At 44.9% G+C, this 24,038-nt stretch overlaps 2 protein-coding genes and 1 long non-coding RNA gene across 3 annotated transcripts; 1 reads left to right on the top strand and 2 right to left on the bottom strand.

Annotated features, from left to right (window-relative positions):
• Window positions 1-764: 764 nt before the first annotated feature.
• LOC120732980 lies at window positions 765-22,322 on the bottom strand. The gene is made up of 3 exons (XR_005695720.1): window positions 22,312-22,322; window positions 6,531-6,536; window positions 765-1,734 (listed from the first exon to the last, which is right to left on the bottom strand). It is a non-coding gene; the product is annotated as an uncharacterized LOC120732980 (long non-coding RNA).
• LOC120732978 lies at window positions 5,207-6,855 on the top strand. The gene is made up of 4 exons (XM_040030922.1): window positions 5,207-5,420; window positions 5,530-5,674; window positions 6,198-6,306; window positions 6,686-6,855. Exons 1-4 carry the CDS (start codon window positions 5,351-5,353, stop codon window positions 6,809-6,811), a joined length of 450 nt encoding a protein of 149 aa, XP_039886856.1. The 5' UTR covers window positions 5,207-5,350; the 3' UTR covers window positions 6,812-6,855.
• Window positions 15,820-20,203, bottom strand: LOC120732977 (C-C chemokine receptor type 6-like). The gene is made up of 2 exons (XM_040030921.1): window positions 20,011-20,203; window positions 15,820-17,721 (listed from the first exon to the last, which is right to left on the bottom strand). The coding sequence occupies exon 2, from the start codon at window positions 17,464-17,466 to the stop codon at window positions 16,516-16,518; it is 951 nt and encodes a 316-aa protein (XP_039886855.1). The 5' UTR covers window positions 17,467-17,721; window positions 20,011-20,203; the 3' UTR covers window positions 15,820-16,515.
• Window positions 22,323-24,038: the final 1,716 nt, after the last annotated feature.

The following is a 24,038-nucleotide window of genomic DNA, read 5'->3' as shown; positions in this document are numbered from 1 at the left end:
GCCGATAGCAGCTAGGTCCCCTTACTTTCAGCAGCTGTTGAAAGGATAAAGTTGTGGTATGTCAGTGGTTAGAAATACATTATTACTTTAGGATTAGTTTAACACAAAGTCAGGGCTGACCCGGGACCATGGCTGTGAGTCACAGTGCGCAGCATAAAAGTCCTTTCACATCGGACGCAGGATGTGCTGCTAATGCTAACTGCTAACTAAAAGCCAAGGATCCAGAATTTGTTGCTGGCTGCTGAGCTCTGTGGGTTTTTGCAGCAGCTCTACCTGTACTAGATGCACCTGTCGTTTCTATCTCTGACTTTATGTCCTCTACAAGAGTTTCTGTTTTTCTTGCTAGTTCTTCAAATGTTCAATAAAAACAAGTATGCTAATTCATAACGAAGAAAGCTTTGTAACTATCCCCACTAGTGAAGACTGTCATTTCCACAACACTGCCCCCCTGAGGTTCGCAGCGCTGTTGAAAAGGCTGTGGAAGTCCCTGTATTAAACACGTAGACCTGTGACACAAAAATCACCAAACTCGGACGACCACAGACTGTTTTCCTTCGTGGTGATGAAGGAAAACGCTGGGCTGGCATGTAAAAGGCCATTTATTCCCTTCAAGGACCTGAAGCTCCATGAAACACCCCTCCAATAGCCAAACCCACCTGTTCTCTGATTGGATAGTTAAATTTGTGATTGACATGACATTGGCCAATGAGATGAAAGGAAAATTCGTACTTGTAACTTGAAACTTGAGTGCAGAGTTTCACACAGATTTTTTTGGCTAAGTCCACACAAATTCTTGTTACACATACAAATCCTGATTTACAAGTACAAAATATTTATGACCACAATTTGAGCCCATATCAATTCATTGATTACTTCCTGTAAGACAATGAAGTCCCAGACTCAAACTGCTGACAAACAGTAGAGCACTTAGAAGGTGGATCTAGGTCTAACACTGGAGTATTGCAAAGTTATCACAAAGTGCAGAGGAGGCCTCTGTAGGAACAGTGGCACCAGGGTTAATTACCAATATTAAAGAGAACTCGGGGCTTGTGAGTGTTGGTAGAAAGGACGTTGGACAGAAAAGCAGATTTTGTAGCTTTAAAAGTGACCTGATATTTTGATGAGTAGTCGTGTAGGATGCCCGAAGACACCTGGAGTTTGTCCTTCTTCTACTTTCTCTCTGTGTGACGACTGAGAGTGTAGGTGGGTTATTTCAGCCAAGGTTGATGATTTACTGCGTTTAGTCCTGAGCGGAGCAGCAGAGTCCCTCATCCTAGAGTGCGTTAGGGTTACAGATCAGCTAGCTCTTTAATGGGTAGGCTGGCATCGTAAAGAGCAGAGATAATGAAAGGAAAAGTGAACAGCGGTCAATGCATTTAACTGACTCGCTGTTCAATTCCGGATTACACAACATCATATTAAACATCACAGGGAAATGATCCCACAGTCTTTGATTTCAAACATTCAGGCCGTTTGACAGCACCAGATCGAGTGTGTGACCTTTTCCATGAGTTGGCTCGCTCACCCACTGAGTGTCGATAAGGGCGAGGAAGGCCTTTTAAATCACCAACAATTAAAACATGGTCATATCCTGGATCATTGTAACTCCTGTACTACGGTCTTCCCTCTTCTCTTCTTCTTAGACTGCAAACAGTCCAAAATGCAGCAGCCCGCCTCTTGACTGGTACCAGGAAATTTTGCCATATTACTCCTGTCCTAGCTAGCCTGCATTGGCTGCCCATAAAGCACCGTATTCAATTTAAAATATTACTCCTTACATTCAAAACTATTAATAAATTAGCACCAAGTTATCTTAGTGAACTTCTTAAGCCACATACTCCTGCTAGAACACTCAGATCTGCCACTCAACTACTTCTGACCCGACCCAGATCTCGGCTGAAGTCCCGGGGTGACCGTGCGTTTGCTCTGGCTGCCCCGGGACTGTGGAATACCCTTCCTCTCGACCTCTGTGCATCTGATTCTATTGCACTGTTCAAATCACGACTAAAAACCCACCTATTCAATCTTGCCTTTCCCTCTAGTTAATATTTCTTTTATGACTTTATATCATGCACTTTTATGCTCATTTAAATTCTTGCTTGCTCTGTTCCTGTTGCTTTCCTGTGTGTCAGTGACAGCTACCTGCTTAGTACTTAGTACTTGCTTTGGTCCTATTTCTATTATCCTCCTCCTATACTCTATCTTACTTGTTAAGCACCTTGGCATACCCTTGGTTTTTAAGTGTGCTTTATAAATAAAGTTTATTATTATTATTATTATAAGACTCCCCAGCAAGTCAGCAAAATCAAGATTAATATCCTTAAAGCATTTCAGTGGATGATCCACCACAGTGCAGCTGTGGAGTTCAGTCACAGCTGGGGTAGAAAACAGGTGAAAGTTCCCAACAGTGAAATTCATTTTTAAATATTGAAGCTAGACCTCCACCTTTACCAGAGAGATGAGAAGTGACCAATCGGGAGGAAGGAGTTCTGAGAAACAAGAAGACTCACCAGGTCGAAGCCGAGTTTCTGTCAGGAATATAAAATCGAGTTCTGACAACATGAAAAGCGATCTGGTGTTTAACGGGGACAATCACAGCGTGATCACATCGCTGCTAACAGGAGCAGGTCCCAGCAGATTCACACAACCTCTGTAGGATGCACCCACCACCATAGAGGTGGAGGCAGGGCAGAGGGAGTGGAATGGGGTGGATCTGTTAATGAACACTGAATCTGTATCTGGACCCTTTCGATGTAGAGGAGCAGTGGCTCTACTCTGAGCCCCTCCCGAATGGCTGAACTCCTCCCCCTATCTCTAAGGAAGAGGCCAGCCACCCTTTGGAGGAAGCTCATTTCCACATCTTGTATCCGTGATCTTGTTCTTTCGGTCACTACCAAGAGCACTCCACCCTTTTCGAGCTGAGGACCATGGCCACAGATTTAGAGGTGCTGATTCTCATTCCCAGCCCTTCACACTTGGCTGTGAACCACTCCAGTGCGAGCCGAAGGTCATCACCTGAACAGAACCACAAACAGAACCACAAACAGAACCACATCATCTCCAAAAAATTCAATTCAATTCAATTCAATTTTATTTATATAGCGCCAAATCACAACAAAAGTCTCCTGAAGGTGCTTCATAGATACAGAGAAAAACCCAACAATCATATGACCCCCTATGAGCAGCACTTTGGCGACAGTGGGAAGGAAAAACTCCCTTTTAACAGGAAGAAACCTCCAGCAGAACCAGGCTCAGGGAGGGGCGGGGCCATCTGCTGTGATTGGTTGGGGTGAGAGAAGGAAGACGGGATAAAGACATGCTGTGGAAGAGAGACAGAGGTTAATAACAGATATGATTCAATGCAGAGAGGTCTGTTAATACATACTGAGTGAGAAAGGTGACTGGAAAGGAAAAACTCAATGCATCATGGGAATCCCCGGCAGCCTACGTCTATTGCAGCATAACTAAGGGAGGATTCAGGGTCACCTGGTCCAGCCCTAACTATATGCTTTAGCAAAAAGGAAAGTTTGAAGCCTAATCTTGAAAGTAGAGATAGTGTCTGTCTCCCGAATCCAAACTGAAGCTGGCATCTGAGATCCTGAGACCACCCAAGTGGAAACCTTCCACCACTTGGCTACACCTAGAAATTCTGTCCATAAAAATTATTAACAGAATCTGTGACAAAGGGCAGCCCTGGTGGAGTCCAACACCCACCAGAAATGAGTCTGACACGCTGCCAGCTAGGCAGACCAAGCTCCTGCAACGGCTGCATAAGGATCAAATGTGCCCGAAGCTACAGGCCAGACACCACATACTCCTGAAGCACCTCCCACAGGATACTCCGAGGGACACGGTCGAACGCCTTCTCCAAATGTTCCACGACCGGGACGAAAACCGCAGTGTTCAGTTTTAAGTTTTATGTTATGTCAAATTATTTCAACGGGAGACTTCTTAGCCAACAGGCTACGATACATCTGAGGAATGTAGATGATCCCTGTCTGGACACAGAACAGGCATTTCGGACGTACTACTCATTGAAACATAAAATGACATGTTTGCTTTAAAAGCATCAACATCAGCTCCTCTCTGACAGCATGCTGGGAGTTTCTAAAAATCACTGGGTCTTCATTGATCACATGCAAACATACAAACATCTGGAACAGTCCTGACACACTAAGGAACAATAATATGAACAACTTTCCAGACTGGAGTTTTAAAGGAATTAAATCCTTGGAACATATAGTCAAAGGAACAGACTTTATGCCGTTGCACAGATTAGTTGGACATCATGGGGTTAACAAGAACAGATCTTTGAATATCAACAGATTAAATCTATTATCCATTATAGTAAATGCAATCATGGTCCACTTGGGCAAATGTACATGTTGAGCATTTTGTTTGGCCTTCAGACAACAATTCTGATTTCCACACTGCCAGACAGGACAGTGGGTTCCCTGCAACAATCGTTCGTAGAAAAACGATTCCTTTCCCTGTGAGCTTGGTTTGCATTGTTTCTGATCTTCATGCAGCGTGCACATCAGCCCCACACACACTGCTTTACTCTGAAGCTCTTATAACCCACTGACTCCTGTTTAAACCTGTGAGCAGAAAATTAGGGATAATTGTTTGGGACAGAAGCTTTGTGTAGGTTGTTTGTTTGCTTTTTGGCAGCTCAGGAAATTTTGAAGTCACGCCATCCAGCATGAACATTGAGCTTTGGACGGGGACGGCTGCAGCTAAGCTGGTGAGGAGAGTTTAGCTGCACTGCAGGTGACTGTAGAAGCAGTTTTACCCAAACGAGTGCATCGAAATTCACTTACAAACTCTCGTTCACACCCCAAAAGCTCGCAGCTCATTGATCCAGCCCGAGTCCTTTCAGACTTCAAAGCTGCTCTAACTGTCGGGCTGACATGGACACGGACGGGATGACTCTGTGGGAACAGCCCGAGTTCCTCTGGCAGTGAAGGCCTGGGCTCCTCATGACTGAGGAAGATTCAGGAGCTCCTCACAAAAGGAAAAATGTTCATGGTGTTTATAACCTGCAGCTGAGGTGGACTTCAGACAGTAAATCGATGAATAAAACAGGAACATAAATAAATGATTAGCCCAGTAATCGCTCATGCCCTTTGGATGTCTGAGGCCCATCAAGGAGGAACTGCAGCTCACAGAAAACTGATTCTCTGCAGAGTGCTGCGATGACCTGCTGATGATGAAAACTGCTGTTTGCCATCAGCAGTGTGGAAATCCCAGCTCGTCTGCCAAGAGACAAACACGAGCGCAGAGGGGAGACCGTCACGCTGTCGGGACTATAAAACTTCAGCTGCACGTCTGTGACTGAGACAAACCCGCGATGGCTTCCCTCAAAGCGCTGCTCTCTGCGCTGACCCTGCTGGCTCTGACTGTGGACGCCTCGTCCGGCCGTGAGTATTTCATTTGTTTAAGCGCCGTGGGGCTTAAAGCCGCTCGCAGTGGTGCTGCGTGATGTTTGTAGAGCATAGTGTCAATAAACCTCCCGTTTCCTTCTGTCAGCCGGGTACAGCAACTACAACTACGACCTGTCCGGTCAGGACCTGACCCGTCTCTACAACTCGCCGGTGATGACGGCTGAGAGGATGAAAAGGCCGCTGGAGAGGACGTCAGTTATACTGGGACCACTCAGCCACTCCGGGGTTCGGTCGGTCCGCACTGAACACAGAAACATTTCCACAAACAAACAGAAGTTGATACCAATAATCTCAATGCTTTTGAAGAGCTTTAGTTATTTTGACTTTAATTCTGAAACATAACAATCAAAAATGTTCCCTCTGTGCCGTTTGACACTGTAAGTGTGGGAACTGAGGAGACTGTTACTGTAGAGTCACAGTTTCCTGTGCTTGCTTGTTTGTGTTTGTCATATTTTTGTATTCAATAAAGCTCCAGATGTTTTCTTTGGATGGCGGCACAAACATCATACTGATCCATTAAGACAACAGTGGAGCTTTTATAATGCATATTCCAGTTTGTACAAACAGCTGAAACCCTTAAATGCATCGTTCTGATCACTGTGCTGTTGTGATTTCATTGTGCAGAAAGCAAGCAGATGTGTTAGACCAACTGAGGTCGACACGTCACATGTGCTGGAATAACAAACATTGTTCTGACAGCCGTCAACGTGAAAATCAAAGAGCAGCATCTTCAAACCTCTCGTTCTTTTGTAGGGTGACGTTAGATGATGGCTCTCAGTGGCTGATCCATAAAGGAGGCGGATTCGGATTATCCTCCCAGACGGTCGTGACTGATGCTCGACACATGAGCTCGGCCTGGAGGGTAAACTTCAAACATACAACCAGCATGTCCATTTAATTACAGTCTAATCATAAACTCTGAAACGTGGCTCTATTGTGTTCAACAAGTCCTCAAACAGTCAGGAAAAACAAACAAAAAAAGTAAATACCTTCAGCTCGTTGCTGGTGTGTATACTGGTGGCCAACAGAAACCATTGGAACCAGACCAAAGTGAAAAGGAGAGGTTTGGCAAAAACAAACCAAAACGAGATCCTGCAGACTCCTGATTACAAACAGACACTTTATTTCCTGCACGCTGATTCTTCTTGGAATTTGTGTTGACGTGAAACTTTCAGTGAGAGTTTTAATCCAAACATTTACTTTTGATTCTTTCTGACCTTCTGTCTCGTTTTTGTCTGCAGCCTGTCAGTTCTAGAGAATTCCAGGGTTCAAAGACAGTTTCAGACTTCGTGAGTGCTGGAGGACCCAACTACAACTTACTCTCTGATAACTGCCACCTGGGATCCCGTCGAATGATGAACCAGTAAACATGATTCAAAGTTCCTGATAATAAAGGCCACCCTCACACAGACTGTGATGTGTCTTTTCTTCCACTTGAAGGCTCCAGACTTCACAACAAACACCCCACTAACTGTAAGCTTCAGACAAACGTCTGCACACATTCATATACACAATAATGTCTACGGATCTCCTTCCTTAAAGGCGTCTCTGACACAAGGAAAGATGACAGCCTGCATGTCTGTGGGAACTAAGGTCCCTGCTGTGGAACAGAGACACTACCCACAGAATGGGAACCGAAGAGCTGACACTTTATTTTTCCACAGCAGTCATCATCAGTTAAGCTAACCCATCTATATTCAATTCAATTCAATTTTATTTATATAGCGCCAAATCACAACAAAAGTCTCCTGAAGGCGCTTCATAGATAGAGAGAAAAACCCAACAATCATATGACCCCCTATGAACAAGCACTTTGGCGACAGTGGGAAGGAAAAACTCCCTTTTAACAGGAAGAAACCTCCGGCAGAACCAGGCTCAGGGAGGGGCGGGGCCATCTGCTGTGATTGGTTGGGGTGAGAGAAGGAAGACGGGATAAAGACATGCTGTGGAAGAGAGACAGAGATTAATAACAGATATGATTCAATGCAGAGAGGTCTGTTAACACATAGTGAGTGAGAAAGGTGACTGGAAAGGAAAAACTCAATGCATCATGGGAATCCCCCGGCAGCCTACGTCTATTGCAGCATAACTAAGGGAGGATTCAGGGTCACCTGGTCCAGCCCTAACTATATGCTTTAGCAAAAAGGAAAGTTTGAAGCCTAATCTTGAAAGTAGAGATAGTGTCTGTCTCCTGAATCCTAACTGGAAGCTGGTTCCACAGAAGAGGGGCCTGAAAACTGAAGGCTCTGCCTCCCATTCTACTTTTAAATACTCTAGGAACAACAAGTAGGCCTGCAGAGCGAGAGCGAAGTGCTCTAATAGGGTGATATGGTACTACAAGGTCATTAAGATAAGATGGGGCCTGATTATTTAAGACCTTGTATGTGAGGAGCAGGATTTTGAATTCTGGATTTAACAGGAAGCCAATACAGGAGAAATCTGCTCTCTCTTTCTAGTCCCTGTCAGGACTCTTGCTGCAGCATTTTGGATCAGCTGAAGGCTTTTCAGGGAGTTTTTTGGACATCCTGATAATAATGAATTACAGTCGTCCAGCCTGGAAGTAATAAATGCATGAACTAGTTTTTCAGCGTCACTCTGAGACAGGATATTTCTAACTTTAGAGATGTTGCTCAAATGGAAGAACGCAGTCTTACATATTTGTTTAATATGTGCGTTGAAGGACATGTCCTGGTCAAAAATGACTCCAAGGTTCCTCACAGTGTTACTGGAGGCCAAGGTAATGCCATCCAGAGGAAGAATCTGCTTAGATACCATATTTCTAAGCTTTTCAGGGCCGAGTACAATAACCTCAGTTTGATCTGAATTAAGAAGCAGAAAGTTAGCGGCCATCCAGGTCTTTATGTCTTTAAGACATTCCTGCAGTTTAACTCATTGGTGTGTGTTATCTGGCTTCATGGACAGATAGAGCTGGGTGTCATCTGCATAGCAGTGAAAATGTATGCTATGTCTTCTAATGATGCTGCCTAAGGGAAGCATGTATAATGTAAACAGAATTGGTCCTAGCACTGAACCCTGTGGAACTCCATAATTAACCTCAGTGTGTGAAGAGGACTCTCCATTTACATGCACAAACTGGAGTCTATTAGATAGATATGATACAAACCACTGCAGCGCAGTACCTGTAATACCTACAGCATGTTCTAATCGCTCTAATAGGATATTATGGTCGACAGTATCGAACGCTGCACTGAGGTCTAGCAGGACAAGCACAGAGATGAGTCCACTGTCAGAGGCCATAAGAAGATCATTTGTAACCTTCACTAAAGCTGTTTCTGTGCTGTGATGAGCTCTGAAACCTGACTGAAACTCTTCAAATAAACCATTCCTCTGCAGATGATCTGTTAGCTGTTTGACAACTACTCTTTCAAGGATGTTTGATATGAAAGGAAGGTTGGAGATTGGCCTATAATTAGCTAAGACTGCTGGGTCTAGAGATGCTTTTTGAGTAAAGGTTTAACTACAGCCAGCTTGAAGGCCTGTGGTACATAGCTGATTATTAGAGATAGGTTGATCATATTTAAGATCGAAGCATTAATTAATGGCAGGACTTCTTTGAGCAGTTTTGTAGGAATGGGGTCTAAAAGACACGTTGATGGTTTGGAGGAAGTAATTATTGAAGTTAACTCAGAAAGATCAATTGGAGAAAAAGAGTCTAACTTAACATCAATGGTACTAAGAGTAGCTGTAGATAATATTACATCTCTGGGATGATTATTGGTAATTTTTTCTCTAATGATAAAAATTTTATTTGTGAACAAGTTCATGAAGTCATTACTAGTTAACGTTAAAGGGATGGTTGGCTCAACAGAGCTCTGACTGTTTGTCAGCCTGGCTACAGAGCTGAAGAGAAACCTGGGGTTGTTCTTATTTACTTCAATCAGTGATGAATAGTAAGATGTTCTGGCTTTGCGGAGGGCTTTCTTATAAAGCAGCAAACTATTTCTCCAGGCTAAATGATGATCCTCTAAATTTGTGACACGCCATTTCCTCTCCAGCTTACGAGTCATCTGCTTTAGGCTACGTGTTTGAGAATTATACCACGGAGTCAGGTACTTCTGATATGAGACCTTAGTTTTCACAGGAGCTACAGTATCCAGAGTCGTACGTAGTGAGGAGGTAAAATTATTAACAAGATAATCGACCTCTGTTGGGGCAGCGTTCAGATAGCTGCTCTGCTCTGTGTTGGTACAGGGCATTGAAGATGATAACAGTGGGTGGATTATATTCTTAAACTTAGTTACAGTGCTTTCAGAAACACATCTACTGTGATAAAGTCTACTCTCCACTGCTGTGTAATCAATTATTGTAAATGTAAATGTTATCAGGAAATGATCAGACAGGAGAGGGTTTTCAGGAAACACTGTTAAATGTTCAGTTTCTATGCCATATGTTAAAACAAGATCTAGAGTGTGATTAAAGTGGTGGGTGGGTTCTTTTACATTTTGAGAGAAGCCAATTGAGTCTAATAACAGATTAAATGCCATGTTGAGGCTGTCATTTTTAGCATCTACATGGATGTTAAAATCACCCACAATAATTATTTTATCTGAGCTCAGAACTAAATCAGATAAAAAGTCTGAGAAATCAGACAGAAACTCTGTGTAAGGCCCAGGTGGACGATAGATGATAACAAGACTGGTTTCTGAATTTCACAGCTGGGGTTGACGAGGCTAAGCATCAGGCTTTCAAATGAATTAAAAGTCTGTCTGGGTCTTTGGTTGATTAATAGGCTGGTGTGAAAGATTGCTGCCACACCTCCCCCTCAGCCTGTGCTTCGAGGTTTCTGGTAGTTAGAATGACTCGGGGGTGTTGATTCATTTAAGCTAACATAATCATCCTGCTGCAACCATGTTTCTGTAAGGCAGAGTAAATCAATTTGTTGATCAATTATTAAGTCTCCAACAGAGACTTGGAGGAGAGAGACCTAATATTTAATAATCCACATAATCCACATTTCACTGTTTTACTCTTTGGTTCAGATGTGGATACTGTATTGTTCTTTCTTTGTGATTGTTTATGTTTAAGTTGTTTGTTGCTGGTTTTTAGTTTGTTTTTTGTCTTTTTGGGAGCTGACACAGTCTCTATGGAGATGGGTTTTTGGGGGGTAGCAGGAGGAGAGAAGCTGCCTCCCACAGTCCATATCTTTGGACTGTGGGAGGAAGTCACAGAGAACCCACACAGAAAAGCTCCGGCTGGACTCAAACCCTGGACCTCGCTGCTGTGAGGCAGCAGTGACAAACCGCCACCACCATGCTTCCCTCTTTGTATTAAACCTTTAATCTATTTGTTTTTAAATGTGAGTATTTTTATATTTGTCTCCGTCACCGTGGTTTCTGTCCCTCTGATTGGCTCCTCTCCACGTGTTTAAAGAAAACCATCCTCACTTCCTCTCTTCACATTACACTGACAGCTGTAACCCTGGATGTCTGTGGGCTTATGGGAAATGCTGTTCACACAGTGACTACTGAAAACAAGATGAAATTATATCAGTTTTTACACATGTCTGTGTGTGACTGAGAGCCTGTTCAGAGGATGGAGGTTTCTTAAAATCATAAACTAATAAAACCTTTCAGTGTCAAACGGATTGGGGTTGATGATTATTAAATCATTATTTGGGCTCAGGGACCCCCGGCTTCATCAAAGCTATTAGAAAACTCCATCAGTAAGCAATTTAAAGATAAAGATAGCACCCTTAGGTCTGTGTTACACACATCCTGTGTTTTACCACATGTTTACCTGGAACTACAGAGGGCAGAAGCCATTCTGTACAGGTGAGGGAGAAACAGGAAGTATTCAGACTCCGTGATAGAGGAGGAGGAAAACCAGGTGAGTGTTCATCCTCCTTCTATCCTCAGAGTCTCCGAGTCATCTTCCTCTCTGCAGAGGTAAGAGAATCACAGCGATTCTTGTGGACTCAAACTCCTCGAGTTTTAGTTTGGCAGATGTTTCAAGTTATTTTACCCCTTCAGGAAAAAACATCATTAACACCTGCAGGGAGGCTTGTAGTGGACTCCGCCCCCTGTTGCTGATAGTAGGGTGCGCCCCCACCTGGGGACAGGTAACTGAACACAGACATGAAGCAAAGTGGGAGGGACATTCTCACATTAAAACTAATACTTCTTTATTTACAAATGACATTTTTAAGATTTCATTTAATTTCCTGGCAGTTATTTCATGGCTCAGGCTTTACAGGGCTCGAGCGTTTTGATTGGACGCCCCCTGGTGTCTGTGCTCGGTATCTAAAGTTCAAATGCAGAACTATCGATGAAGACATTTATCAGCTGAGCTCAGTGGACACATCATACGATGAGGGAGTGTTCTGAGGGATCGGGTCGGATTTTAACTTGTTGCCATCAGGTGAGATGATTATCTGTCACCCTGTGAAAGTTTCTATGGGACGAACTATTGATCCAAATGACAGTGTATGGGAAAATGTTGTTGATGACAGAATGGGCCGCTGGTGTGCAGGTTCCTTCACTTCACTGTGCATCCGTGTCCTCCTGCAGCACAAACTCAACGTTGGTCTCACATGAATAACATTGCATGAACAGCACTGTCTGCATTTGATTACAAAGATATGCCCAGACACAAACTTAGGCCCACCTCTCTGAAGTACGTTATCAATGTGCACATCCTGTCATGTGACCACGTGGATTCCTCTGCCAGAGTCACGAAACTGTATTTCCACAGTCGACAGAGCAGGAAGTAGAAACACAGCGTTTGTCCCATTTTCTTTTTCTTCTGTGGTCAAAGTCTCTGAGTCAGCTGTGCCTCTGTGAGCTGGAGGGGAAATATGGAAGGATCAGCTCAATGCTGGACTGTCTCTGGATTCATTATCCTCTGACCGTCACACTTCTTTGTCTCCCAGTCTTGGGCGCGAGTCTTGTACAGACTTGTTTGTCTGATTCTTGTTCTGCACTCACAGTCAGTGTTGTTGGTTTCTCTGTCAGACTGACTGAACATAAGCGGTTTGGAGGAAGACGAGGACACAGCAGAGTCTCCAGGATCCAGCCGTCTGTCTATGAAGAGCGATCGGTCCAAAAATCCTCCTCCAGGCTTCAGTACTGATCCTGGACCCTCAGGCAAAGAGTAAGAGCCTGTTTGTGCTGTAAACTGATGTCTAAGATGATTCTGCTGCTGTGTCTGTGAGAGCAGCTTCGCTGAGCTGCTGCGTTCCCACTAACACAGCAGAGCTTCAGTGGGGCTGTTCAACATCAGTTTGTTTTCCAGCAGAGAAACTAGTTTGGCCTGAAAACATCAAACTCACTGAGAAACACATGATCGAGTTCTTCTGTCTGTATTTGTATGCAGCTCAACATCTGTGCGGATGTTTTGACTGAACTGATAACGGGGAGATGGGGCGTAGAGCGCTACATCTCTGCATCAGACGGAGCCAGCTGAGGTGGCATGTCCCACCGGGAGGGGACCCGGGACACGCTCCAGAGTCTATGTCTCTCGGCTGGCCTGGGAACACCTCAGTGTTCCCCCGGAAAAGCTAGAGGAGGTGGCTAGGAGAGGGAGGTCTCTGCTTAGGTTGTTGCCCCCGCAACCCGGCCCTGGGTAATATGACCCCGGATGGGAAAAGACTGGGAAAGCATAAATCTAGCAAATAGTTCAAATCGCCTCTGAGAAACAGCAGCACCTGTCGCAATAAGGGCCGCAGTTTGATAGAGAAGGTCTCAAGGGACTCAAGCATTCTTTATGGCCTGGTTTGGGTTGTATGTGTCCATGTACACACGGTTTGAATCAGTCTGAGGGAGAAGGAGCTCTGCTGCCTCGGTACTGTGGAGTGGAGCGAGTAAGACGGGCGGTCCATGATGGGATCAGTGACTCTAATGTCCCTCATCACTCAAATACCTCCAGATTCTGGCCAGTGATGGTTCCAGTCTCATGAACCAGTTTGCTGATCCTGTTACATGCTGACATCTTTGGCACTGATGCTGCCAACCCCCCCCCCCCTCTGCACCACAGACTGGTAGACAATGTATGTATATGTGTGTATGTACAGGGAGTGCAGAATTATTAGGCAAATGAGTATTTTGTCCACATCATCCTCTTCATGCATGTTGTCTTACTCCAAGCTGTATAGGCTTGAAAGCCTACTACCAATTAAGCATATTAGGTGATGTGCATCTCTGTAATGAGAAGGGGTGTGGTCTAATGACATCAACACCCTATATCAGGTGTGCATAATTATTAGGCAACGTCCTTTCCTTTGGCAAAATGGGTCAAAAGAAGGACTTGACAGGCTCAGAAAATTCAAAGATAGTGAGATATCTTGCAGAGGGATGCAGCAGTCTCAAAATTGCAAAGCTTCTGAAGCGTGATCATCGAACAATCAAGCGTTTCATTCAAAATAGTCAACAGGGTCGCAAGAAGCGTGTGGAAAAACCAAGGCGCAAAATAACTGCCCATGAACTGAGAAAAGTCAAGCGTGCAGCTGCCAAGATGCCACTTGCCACCAGTTTGGCCATATTTCAGAGCTGCAACATCACTGGAGTGCCCAAAAGCACAAGGTGTGCAATACTCAGAGACATGGCCAAGCTAAGAAAGGCTGAAAGACGACCACCACTGAACAAGACACACAAGCTGAAACGTCAAGACTGGGCCAAGAAATATCTCAAGACTGGTTTTTCTAAGGTTTTATGGACTGATGAAATGAGAGTGAGTCTTGATGGGCCAGATGGATGGGCCCGTGGCTGGATTGGTAAAGGGCAGAGAGCTCCAGTCCCACTCAGACGCCAGCAAGGTGGAGGTGGAGTACTGGTTTGGGCTGGTATCATCAAAGATGAGCTTGTGGGGCCTTTTCGGGTTGAGGATGGAGTCAAGCTCAACTCCCAGTCCTACTGCCAGTTTCTGGAAGACACCTTCTTCAAGCAGTGGTACAGGAAGAAGTCTGCATCCTTCAAGAAAAACATGATTTTCATGCAGGACAATGCTCCATCACACGCGTCCAAGTACTCCACAGCGTGGCTGGCAAGAAAGGGTATAAAAGAAGAAAAACTAATGACATGGCCACCTTGTTCACCTGATCTGAACCCCATTGAGAACCTGTGGTCCATCATCAAATGTGAGATTTACAAGGAGGGAAAACAGTACACCTCTCTGAACAGTGTCTGGGAGGCTGTGGTTGCTGCTGCACGCAATGTTGATGGTGAACAGATCAAAACACTGACAGAATCCATGGATGGCAGGCTTTTGAGTGTCCTTGCAAAGAAAGGTGGCTATATTGGTCGCTGATTTGTTTTTGTTTTGTTTTTGAATGTCAGAAATGTATATTTGTGAATGTGGAGATGTTATATTGGTTTCACTGGTAAAAATAAATAATTGAAATGGGTATATATTTGTTTTTTGGTAAGTTGCCTAATAATTATGCACAGTAATAGTCACCTGCACACACAGATATCCCCCTAAAATAGCTAAAACTAAAAACAAACTAAAAACTACTTCCAAAAACATTCAGCTTTGATATTAATGAGTTTTTTGGGTTCATTGAGAACATGGTTGTTGTTCAATAATAAAATTATTCCTCAAAAGTACAACTTGCCTAATAATTCTGCACTCCCTGTATATACATATATGTAAGCTTACATGAGGCTGTACGCTAAGCGGAAGGAAGGGGGCCAGGGACTGGTGAGTGTCAGCACCACAGTCCAGGATGAGACAACAAACATCCACGAATACATCACAAAGATGGCCCCAACCGACCGAGTGCTCAGTGAATACCTCAGGCAGCAGAAACCCAAGAAAGAGGAGGGAGACGAGGAACCATCATGGAAGGACAGGCCCCTGCACGGTATGTACCACCGGCAGATAGAGGAGGCTGATATCCAGAAACCAGTGGCTGGACAAAGCTGGACTGAAAGGAAAGCTCGAGAAATACCAAGAGCTGGAGAAGATGTGGAGGGTGAAGGTGACAGTGGTCCCCGTGGTGATCCGAGCACTTGGTGCGGTGACTCCCAGGCAAGGCGAGTGGCTCCAGCAGATCCCGGGAACAACATCGGAGATCTCCGTCCAGAACAGCGCAGTCCTGGGAACAGCTGAGATACTGCAGGACCCTCTAGCTCCCAGGCCTCTGGTAGAGGACCCGAGCTTGAAGGATAAACCGCCCACAGGGGCGAGTGGGGAATTTATTTATTTGTTTAATACACACACACACACACACACACACACACACACACACACACACACACACACACACACACACACACACACTGCTCGTGCCTATGGTACGACACATTTTCTCCGTGCCCCTGGTACACTGCGCAGAAACACCTTGCCCCCCCCCCCCACACACACACACAGAGGCAACAATACCAAAGTATTTCGAGTGCGTTACTGTCGCACACATGTGAGACTCTTTTCTGCATATATTTTTGCACAGACTTCTGCTGGGCTGTGCAAAAACAAAACGACTGCTTGAATCAGTTAAGAGCAGCAAAAACTGTCCTTGGAAAAATAAACTGGGTAATTGAGTATTGAATATTTTTCTTGTTTGACTATTTTTCTAAGGAAAGCCCACATGATTTCTGTCATCATTTACTGTACTGAATAAACTGAATACCAACATTTTAGTGCATTTTTATTATAAGAATGTGAACATTGGTGAGAGACGCACTCTGACCTCCAGGTCAGCTAAAACATGCATGAAACACAGTGATTCACCGCCCAGAGTCACACCGTCAGCAGAGCTGCGCACGGCGCCAGGGCGTCCTTAAAACAGCAGCAGTGCTGAAAAAGGTCGAAGGTGCACGAGGAGGCCGCCATGAAGGAGAGATCAGACGAGTTCAAATCAGACGTGTTTTCGTGGTTCTGCACGTTCAGCCGCCGTTTCAGGTGACAAAACACTGACAGTCATCACTCACAAAATAATGACAAAAGAAAGAAAATGCAGGAGTTTGGCTATTTCATGATCAAAATAATGAATCAGAATAAGAGGTGCAGCTCGGCGTTAGATCTCTTTATCTTGAGGAATCTCGTCGGTGCGACAGACGTGAATCGCGTTCGGTGTTAGAGACCTGGATCTTCAGAGATCAACCCACGGATGTCTTCACATAGTGAAAGAAGCGCCACTGTTGCTGGACCCGTCCATCGAGCGCAGACTGGAGGACATGTAGAAGTCGGAGGTGACTCTGGAGAAGCGGCGTGGGGCCTTTCTGAGACACCACAGGTCCCTGAAGATCCTCCTGAACTGGTTCCTGAAGTTCAGCCCCACCAAGGCGTACAGCATCGGGTTCAGGCAGCAGTGCAAGTAAGCAATGGTCTGCGACGCTGTCAGGGCCATCTCCAGCATGTCCACCTCATCACACGAGTACTCCTGAAACATGGTGACCGTGTTGTACAGCAGCACTATGTTGTAGGGCAGGTGGCAGATGATGAACACGGCCACAACCACCAGCATCTCCCACACCTCTCTGTGGTGCTGGAGATTCTTGGTCTTAAGCAGGGTGATGATGATGCCACTGAAGCAGAAGATCGTGATGAAGAGTGGCAGGAAGAAACCCACGCTGATCTGAGTGATGGGGACGTCCACCCTCACCACCATAGCTGGGCCTTCATACTTGAGCTCACAGACGTATGCAGGAGTCCTCTGGAAACCAGTTTGGTTATCATCGTCGAATATGATGTGATTCATGTGTGACGGCTCGTACCACTGATAGAAGTAGAAGGTGGGGACGGACACGAGTATAGCGAAGATCCAGATGATGGCGCAGATGATGGACCTGTATGACAGCCAGCGCCTGCGCCGAGCCTGGGCGATGGCGATGTAGCGGTCGGTGCTGATGCAGGCGAACAGCAGCATGCCGCTGTACAGGTTCACGCTGTAGGAGCCCCGCAGCAGCTTGCAGGCCACCTGCCCCATCGGCCACGACCACAGCTCGTTGTAGACAATGAATGGTAGCGCCAGCACGAACAGCAGGTCGGCGATGGCCACGTTGATCAGGTAGATGTCAGTCATGCACTTGATCCTCTTGTAGAAGGCGTAGGTGACAATGACCATGCTGTTCCCCACGAGGCCCAGGATGCAGAAGATGGAGTGGATGTACGCGCCGATCACCTTCCTTCACCACATTCTGGTTGTTGTGAAAAACACAAAAACCACCATAATCTAGGTAGTCACTGACATTATATTCATATTCATAGTAGGACATCTCCATGGTGTATGGTTGGTTGGACATCTCCATGGTGTATGGTTGGTTGAACATCTCCATGGTGTATGGTTGGTTGGACATCAAATCCTCTGCAGAGTAGATCACTATAAAGGAAGCAGAGAGTAAACATCAAACTACAGCAAAGGTGTCTGATGGACTCAGTGAAATGATCTCTTGCCACCCTAGTTTAGCATATGACAGTGATGTATATAACATATGTATATAAGACAGCATTAAATGGTAAATGGCCTGTACTTGTATAGTGCTTTACTAGTCCCTAAGGACCCCAAAGTGCTTTACACATCCAGTCATCCACCCATTCACACACTGGTGATGGCAGCTACATTGTAGCCACAGCCACCCTGGGGCGCACTGACAGAGGCGAGGCTGCCGGACACTGGCGCCACCGGGCCCTCTGACCACCACCAGTAGGCAACTGAAGTGTCTTGCCCAAGGACACAACGACCGAGACTGTCGGAGCCGGGGCTCGAACCGGCAACCTTCCGATTACAAGACGAACTCCCAACTCTTGAGCCACGATCGCATTAACACTTTGAGCCGAGCTACAGTTAAGACTGAATATAAACTCTAAAGCTGAATATATTGCACAGTGTTACCCCCACTCCCCCCGCCTCTACCATTAACAAATGGTTCAGCCCACAGCGTGGAGCGGCTATATTTCTTGTTGTCAGTAGCAACCGATGCCTATTATTGTTCCAGAGCACTTTTTGAACAACACCGTGGATTTCACACAGCTGGTTGGTTATGACACTGTGGAAATGGACTGAAGGTGAGTGTTATTAACTCTCAGTGCGCTGCGAATCACATGACTGATTTCAGCTGACATAGCAACAAGCTGCAGCCGCGCTGAGTCTCTATTCCTTCTTGTGTTGAACGTTCGGACTTCCTATTTTTACATTTTAATGACAGGTGACTAAACCCAGAGTTAGGATGAAATATATACAAAAGCTTTGCTTTTTCCTGAATACTATTGTCACACAAAGAGTAAAGAAAGAAAAAAGGCAACACGTAAGATTTAGTTGTTTAGGACGAAGTTTTGGGAGTGATGGCAGCGAGTGAGAGAGTTTTGAGATGTTTAGCATGGAGTGTGTAGTCAGTGTGTTGTGTGTGTGTTGTGTGTCAGTGAGGGCACTAATGAATGTGACAAAGGCTGCAGTGCAAACACTGTCTCCAGGTGGAAACAGGAGCAGTGATGCACGTCCTGCTGTCAGGCCTGCAGCTTTGTCCCTGTGCTGTTCTCTGTCTCGTGGCCACAAACTCATTTTCTTCACTGACACAAATGATTCGTGCGGCATCTTATTGTGACACCTGCTTGTTCTCTCATTGTAGTTTCAGTAGTTTTAAATGTTTGTACTAAGACACGCCGGACGCACTGACTTTTAGATAAATAGTTTTTAAAATGTGACAGTTTATATTTGCATTTCAACTTTAGTAAAATTATTCACTAAACATATTTGTGGTTTTTACAGTAAAGCGAATATAACTACGACTAGGATTTGATGTTTTTGTGTGATTTCAGATCAGTTGTGTTACTACAGTATGTCAGTGAAAAACTGAGCTGAATGATACCAAACAAGGCGAGGTAACAAAAGATGTAAGGGTGAAACACAAAGTAGTGAAAAGTGTGCGGTCATGTCGTGCTCCCCAGAGGATGAACCCAACAAATCATGAAAAATGAGCTTTTTGTTCATGACGGTGCAGATTTCTGACATTTTGTGTAAATTTAAGCAACAATCTGATTTTTCTAACAAAGTGTGAAGCTTCAGTTAGACTTGTGTTTGTAAATGAACCGCCCCATGTTGTGTAGCTTTACTGGGCTACATATTTATTTATTATACAGGCTACACAGTACATAACATCCAAACTCACACGTGTAACTGAGGTGTTTCATTATGTGGGCTAAAGAAAATAATTCAGTTACACAAACGTGCAGATTTACTGCATGTGAACCATTGTAACCATATGTAACATATGTGTTTAAAAAGGCTTTGGATTTGACCCCCCCCCATTTCATTTCCATGCCAGCCTAAGAAAATGTCTCTAGATCCACCCGTGCTTCATAATAATTAAATAAAATCCACGTTCTTCATCTGCATCTCTGCAAGCACTTAGCAGCATTACTAAAGCCAAAACACGTCTAAAGGTCACAGCAACAACAAAAAGGCTGATCAGCAGCAGGAGGAGAGTCTGAGCACCAATCCAGGCCTAACATTCCTGAGAAACACGAACACGCCAAAGTGAAAGCAGCTCGCTTCATTCTGACTGTCAGGTTCAGGAAGGAGGCGACCTGTACGGATACAACCTGCAAATAGAACACCTGTTTACCACTGTGTGATGTAATGACCTGCAGTGTGAGGGAACGAAGGACTTACCAGCAACGCAGGAGAGGGAGGCAGTTCAAGCAAAGTGAAAGTGAAGCAGCTCAGAGGCAGCGTGCTGTGTGCAGGAAAGACGAAGGACCCACAATGCAGAACAGAGAGTCAACTTAGGACGCAGCTTTATTTCGAGGGAAACTCCTCATTACAATAGACGTGACAAAAACAAACCAAAACTTCAAATGCAGAACTGGGGAACAGGCACCTAGAAACTAAGAGTACTTGGGCCACGAAGGGAGGAGACGCAGCACAAAGAGGGCACAATGTGACGAAGAGCATAGGAAGAAGCAGACACTAAATACAAGTGGAGAACAGGGCAAAGAGGAAACACCTGGGAACACGGCTGGCACAGACAAAACAGGGAAGAGCAAAACAGACGGGAGACTAACAAAGTAAAACAGGAAGTACACAGAGATGCAGACTGACTGAATACAGACTCAAGCGACTAACAATGACACATCATAATGAAATTGACTACTACTAATAATACATACCAGAAAACATTCGGTCACCGACCCAGGACTGCGACACTCATACCTGTGACAGGTAACCAGTTGAGCAGGAAATAAGGCATGGCCTCTCAACTCCTCCTTCTGATTCTTATTCAGCTGGGTCTTCAAAAGAGTTCCTGTCGGATTTCTCAGACTTTTTCTCTGATTTAGTGCTCAGCTCAGATAAACTATTTATTGTGGGTGACTTTAACATCCATGAAAATGATCAGACAGCAGAGGGTTTTCAGGAAACACTGTTAAATGTTCAGTTTCTATGCCACATGTTAAAACAAGATCTAGAGTGTGATTAAAGTGGTGGGGGGGTTCTTTTACATTCTAATAACAGATTAAATGCCATGTTGAGGCTCTCATTCTTAGCATCTACATGGATGTTAGAATCACCCACAATAATTATTTTATCTGAGCTGCAGTGACCAACGTTCCCTCTAATGTTTCACGTGTCTGAACACACAAACTCCCCGAGCGGTCCTTGGACACTGTGAGCGACAGCAGACGTGAGCACTGTGGTCACGCCAGCATCGAATCATCCAAGTTACATGTTTTATTAAAATAATCAAATTACAGCATTTATGTTAGACTACTTTTAATTAACTGCTTTAGCCCACTTACAATGAAAATGTAAAAAAATCTGGGAGACCACCAGGGGGACGTAAGGAAGATGGCAGCATAAGCTTGCAGCTCCCGGTCAAAACTCGAAAGAAAACCAGAATTCGAATATTTCCACCGCTAAACCGTGTAGTAAATGCCATGGAAGGTGGAAGAAGGTCAAAAAGACAAGGAAACATTAAGGACTTTGTGAAACAAGCGGAGATGGCAAGAGGAGGCAGCGCAGACATGTCCGAGAACAGCGTGCAAGGCGAGCAGATGGAAGGAGATGCAGCTAGCCACCCTCACGCAGACTTCCAGGACATCATTAAGGAAATTCACTCACTTAAAGCAGAGTTTAAAACTCGAGTTTTGCCACGTTTAAGGAAGACATCACACAAGAAATGAAGGACGAATTCGACAGCTTCAAGAAAGACATTAATATAAAACTGGCAGAAACAGCGAATGAGCTAGCTAGCCATGAGACCAGACTCAAGAAGCTGAGAAAAGACTGGAAGAGATGGAAAAGACGCTCTAATCCAGTCGCTCCAGCAACAACGGAATATTCAGATGAAACTGGCTGACTTGGAAGGCCGACGGAACAACATTCGCATTTTTGGCCTAAAAGAGGGCTCTGAAGGAAACTCTGTGCTGCAGTGTGTGGAGGACTTGTTGAGGGCTGAGCTTTCGCTCGGATTCTGCTCTGAATATTCAGCGGGCGCACAGAGCTCTGGGGCCAAAACCAGAAAAACCTCCGCGATCGGTGGTGGTTAACTTTCTTCAGTTCTAACACAGTTTGCTGCATTGTGGGAAATGTAGGAAACCCCCATTTGAAGACTTCTTAACATGTGGCAGCCTCTTTTTAAAGGGACCAAAAGTAACTGGACAAGTGACTCAGAGGCTATTTCATAGGTGGGTGTGGCCAGTTCCCTCGTTACGTCGTAATTAAGCAGATGAAATGCCTGGAGCTGATTTGAGGTGTGGTGCTTGCATTTGGAAAGTTTTACTGTGAACAGACAACATGCGGTCAAAGAGAGCAGAAAAACCTTCTGAGAAATGTCTACAGTGTTAGGAGCAGTGTTGGTCAAGTAATCAGATTACAGTAACGCGTCATCTCTGGTTAGGAGTGGCAGTTTGGTACATGCTGAGCAGAAAGAAAGCACTGGTGACCTCAGCAGTGTAAAAGCAGCCGGCCGTCCACGGAAGACCACAGCCGTGGATGATCGCAGAATCATTTCCATGGTGAAGAGAAACTGACAACAACAGCCAACCAACAAAGCTCTCCAGGAGGAGGAAGGCACATCGATATATCCAAGTCCACCATAGAGAGAAGACTGTAAGTTCACTGCATGGTGTAACCCACTCACAAGCCTCCAGAATAGAAAGGTTAGGCTGGACGTGACTAAAATGAACATCTAACAAAGCCAGCGCTGTTCTGGAAAAACTTTCTTTGGAAACATGAAACCAAGATCAAGAAAAAAGTAGGTGTGGAAGAGCTCACGCCAGAGCACGCCACACAATCTGCACAACACAGCAGAGGCAGTGTGATGCTGTGGGCGTGCACGGCTGCCAGTGGCACTGGGACACTAGTGTTTAGTGACGATGTGACACAGGACAGAAGCAGCTCAATGAATCTGAGGCGTTCAGAGACAGACTGTCTGCTCACGTCCTGCTAAATGCAGCCAAACCGGGACTCGTTTCATAGTACAGATGGACAATGACTCACAACATCCACCGAAGCACCTCGGGAGTTGAATTTTCTTCAATGTCCAAGTCCGTCACCTGATCCTAACCCCGCTCAGCATTTCACTCTGAACTTTGGACAGAAAGGCCACAAACAAACATCAGCTGCAGGTTGGTGCAGTAAAGGTGTGGCAGAGCATTAAACAGCAGGAAACCAGCATTCAGGCTGTCAGTGCCAGCAAAGGGTTTGGAATAAAGTAATAGAAACATTTTATTTTCAGTTATTTCATTTGTCCAAATTCTTTAGAGCCTCTAAAACAAAGGGATTGTGCTAACAGTACTCCAGTTTCTCCCATTTTGAATCTGTTTGTCCAACCCACTGAATTAAAGCTGAAAGGCTGCACTTCAGCTACATCTGACTGGTCTCATGTCACTGTGCTAATGTCCATTAGAAAATAAGTCTCTATACAAATATTTATGGAGCTCCAGAAGTGGAGGCTGCTGAGGGGGCACTACTGCACAAAGCGGCGAGCAGTGAAGCAGCTCGTGTTGCTGAGACGTGCCCGTCAGTCCACCACAGGAGGTTTTTGTAAAGCTTTTATTTTGATATTTTCTTTGACCAGTAAATTTGCATATTGGCTAAATATTTAGTTCCCCGTAACATTTAGATTTAAATATAAAAAGTTACAAATTTTGTCCTAAATGTGTCATAAAATTTCAGCATATTTTAGTTACAGTCTAGAAATCCACGTCAGTAAATCCTTTCATACGTGCAGGTTGAGCTCTTTCTGCTGATGTGATGAAACCTGTTTACGAGCAGCAGCGTGGAAACTCCGGCTCATCTACCAAGAGACAAACAGCAGAGATAACTGAGTCCAAGCAGGGAGTCGGTCAGGACTATCAAACGTCTGCCTCGTCTGGTAAAAAGTTCTGTCGTTTTAATGTTGTGGTGAGGTTTAAAAGCAGCTGCGTGGCTGGTTGTACAGAACACAGATTACATCAAACTAACAGCGTTTCCTTCTGACAGGAGGATACAGCAACTGCAACTACGACCTGTCGGGTCAGCAGCTCACAGATCTCTACAACTCTCCAGTGTACAAAGCTGAATGGATGGTCCGACCGCTTGGATCCAGTTGGTCCACGTTTGGACCGCTCAGCCACACCGGCGTCAGGTCAGGCTACACGCTCACCGTATTTATTTAAAAACCTGCTGCTTTCACTACTGCTGATGTCCATCTGGAATCC

The sequence above is a fragment of the Simochromis diagramma genome, unplaced genomic scaffold (assembly GCF_900408965.1).
Source record: "Simochromis diagramma unplaced genomic scaffold, fSimDia1.1 OVJJ01000361.1, whole genome shotgun sequence".
NCBI lineage: Eukaryota > Metazoa > Chordata > Actinopteri > Cichliformes > Cichlidae > Simochromis > Simochromis diagramma.
This window is presented reverse-complemented; position numbering and strand designations above follow the sequence as displayed.

Coding starts and splice junctions, on each gene's coding strand:
- LOC120732977 (XM_040030921.1), bottom strand. CDS start 17,466: ATGGTCATTGTCACCTACGCCTTCTACAAGAGGATCAAGTGCATGACT.
- LOC120732978 (XM_040030922.1), top strand. CDS start 5,351: ATGGCTTCCCTCAAAGCGCTGCTCTCTGCGCTGACCCTGCTGGCTCTG. Junction 5,421..5,529: donor TGTGGACGCCTCGTCCGGCC/GTGAGTATTTCA, acceptor TCCTTCTGTCAG/CCGGGTACAGCAACTACAAC. Junction 5,675..6,197: donor CTCAGCCACTCCGGGGTTCG/GTCGGTCCGCAC, acceptor GTTCTTTTGTAG/GGTGACGTTAGATGATGGCT.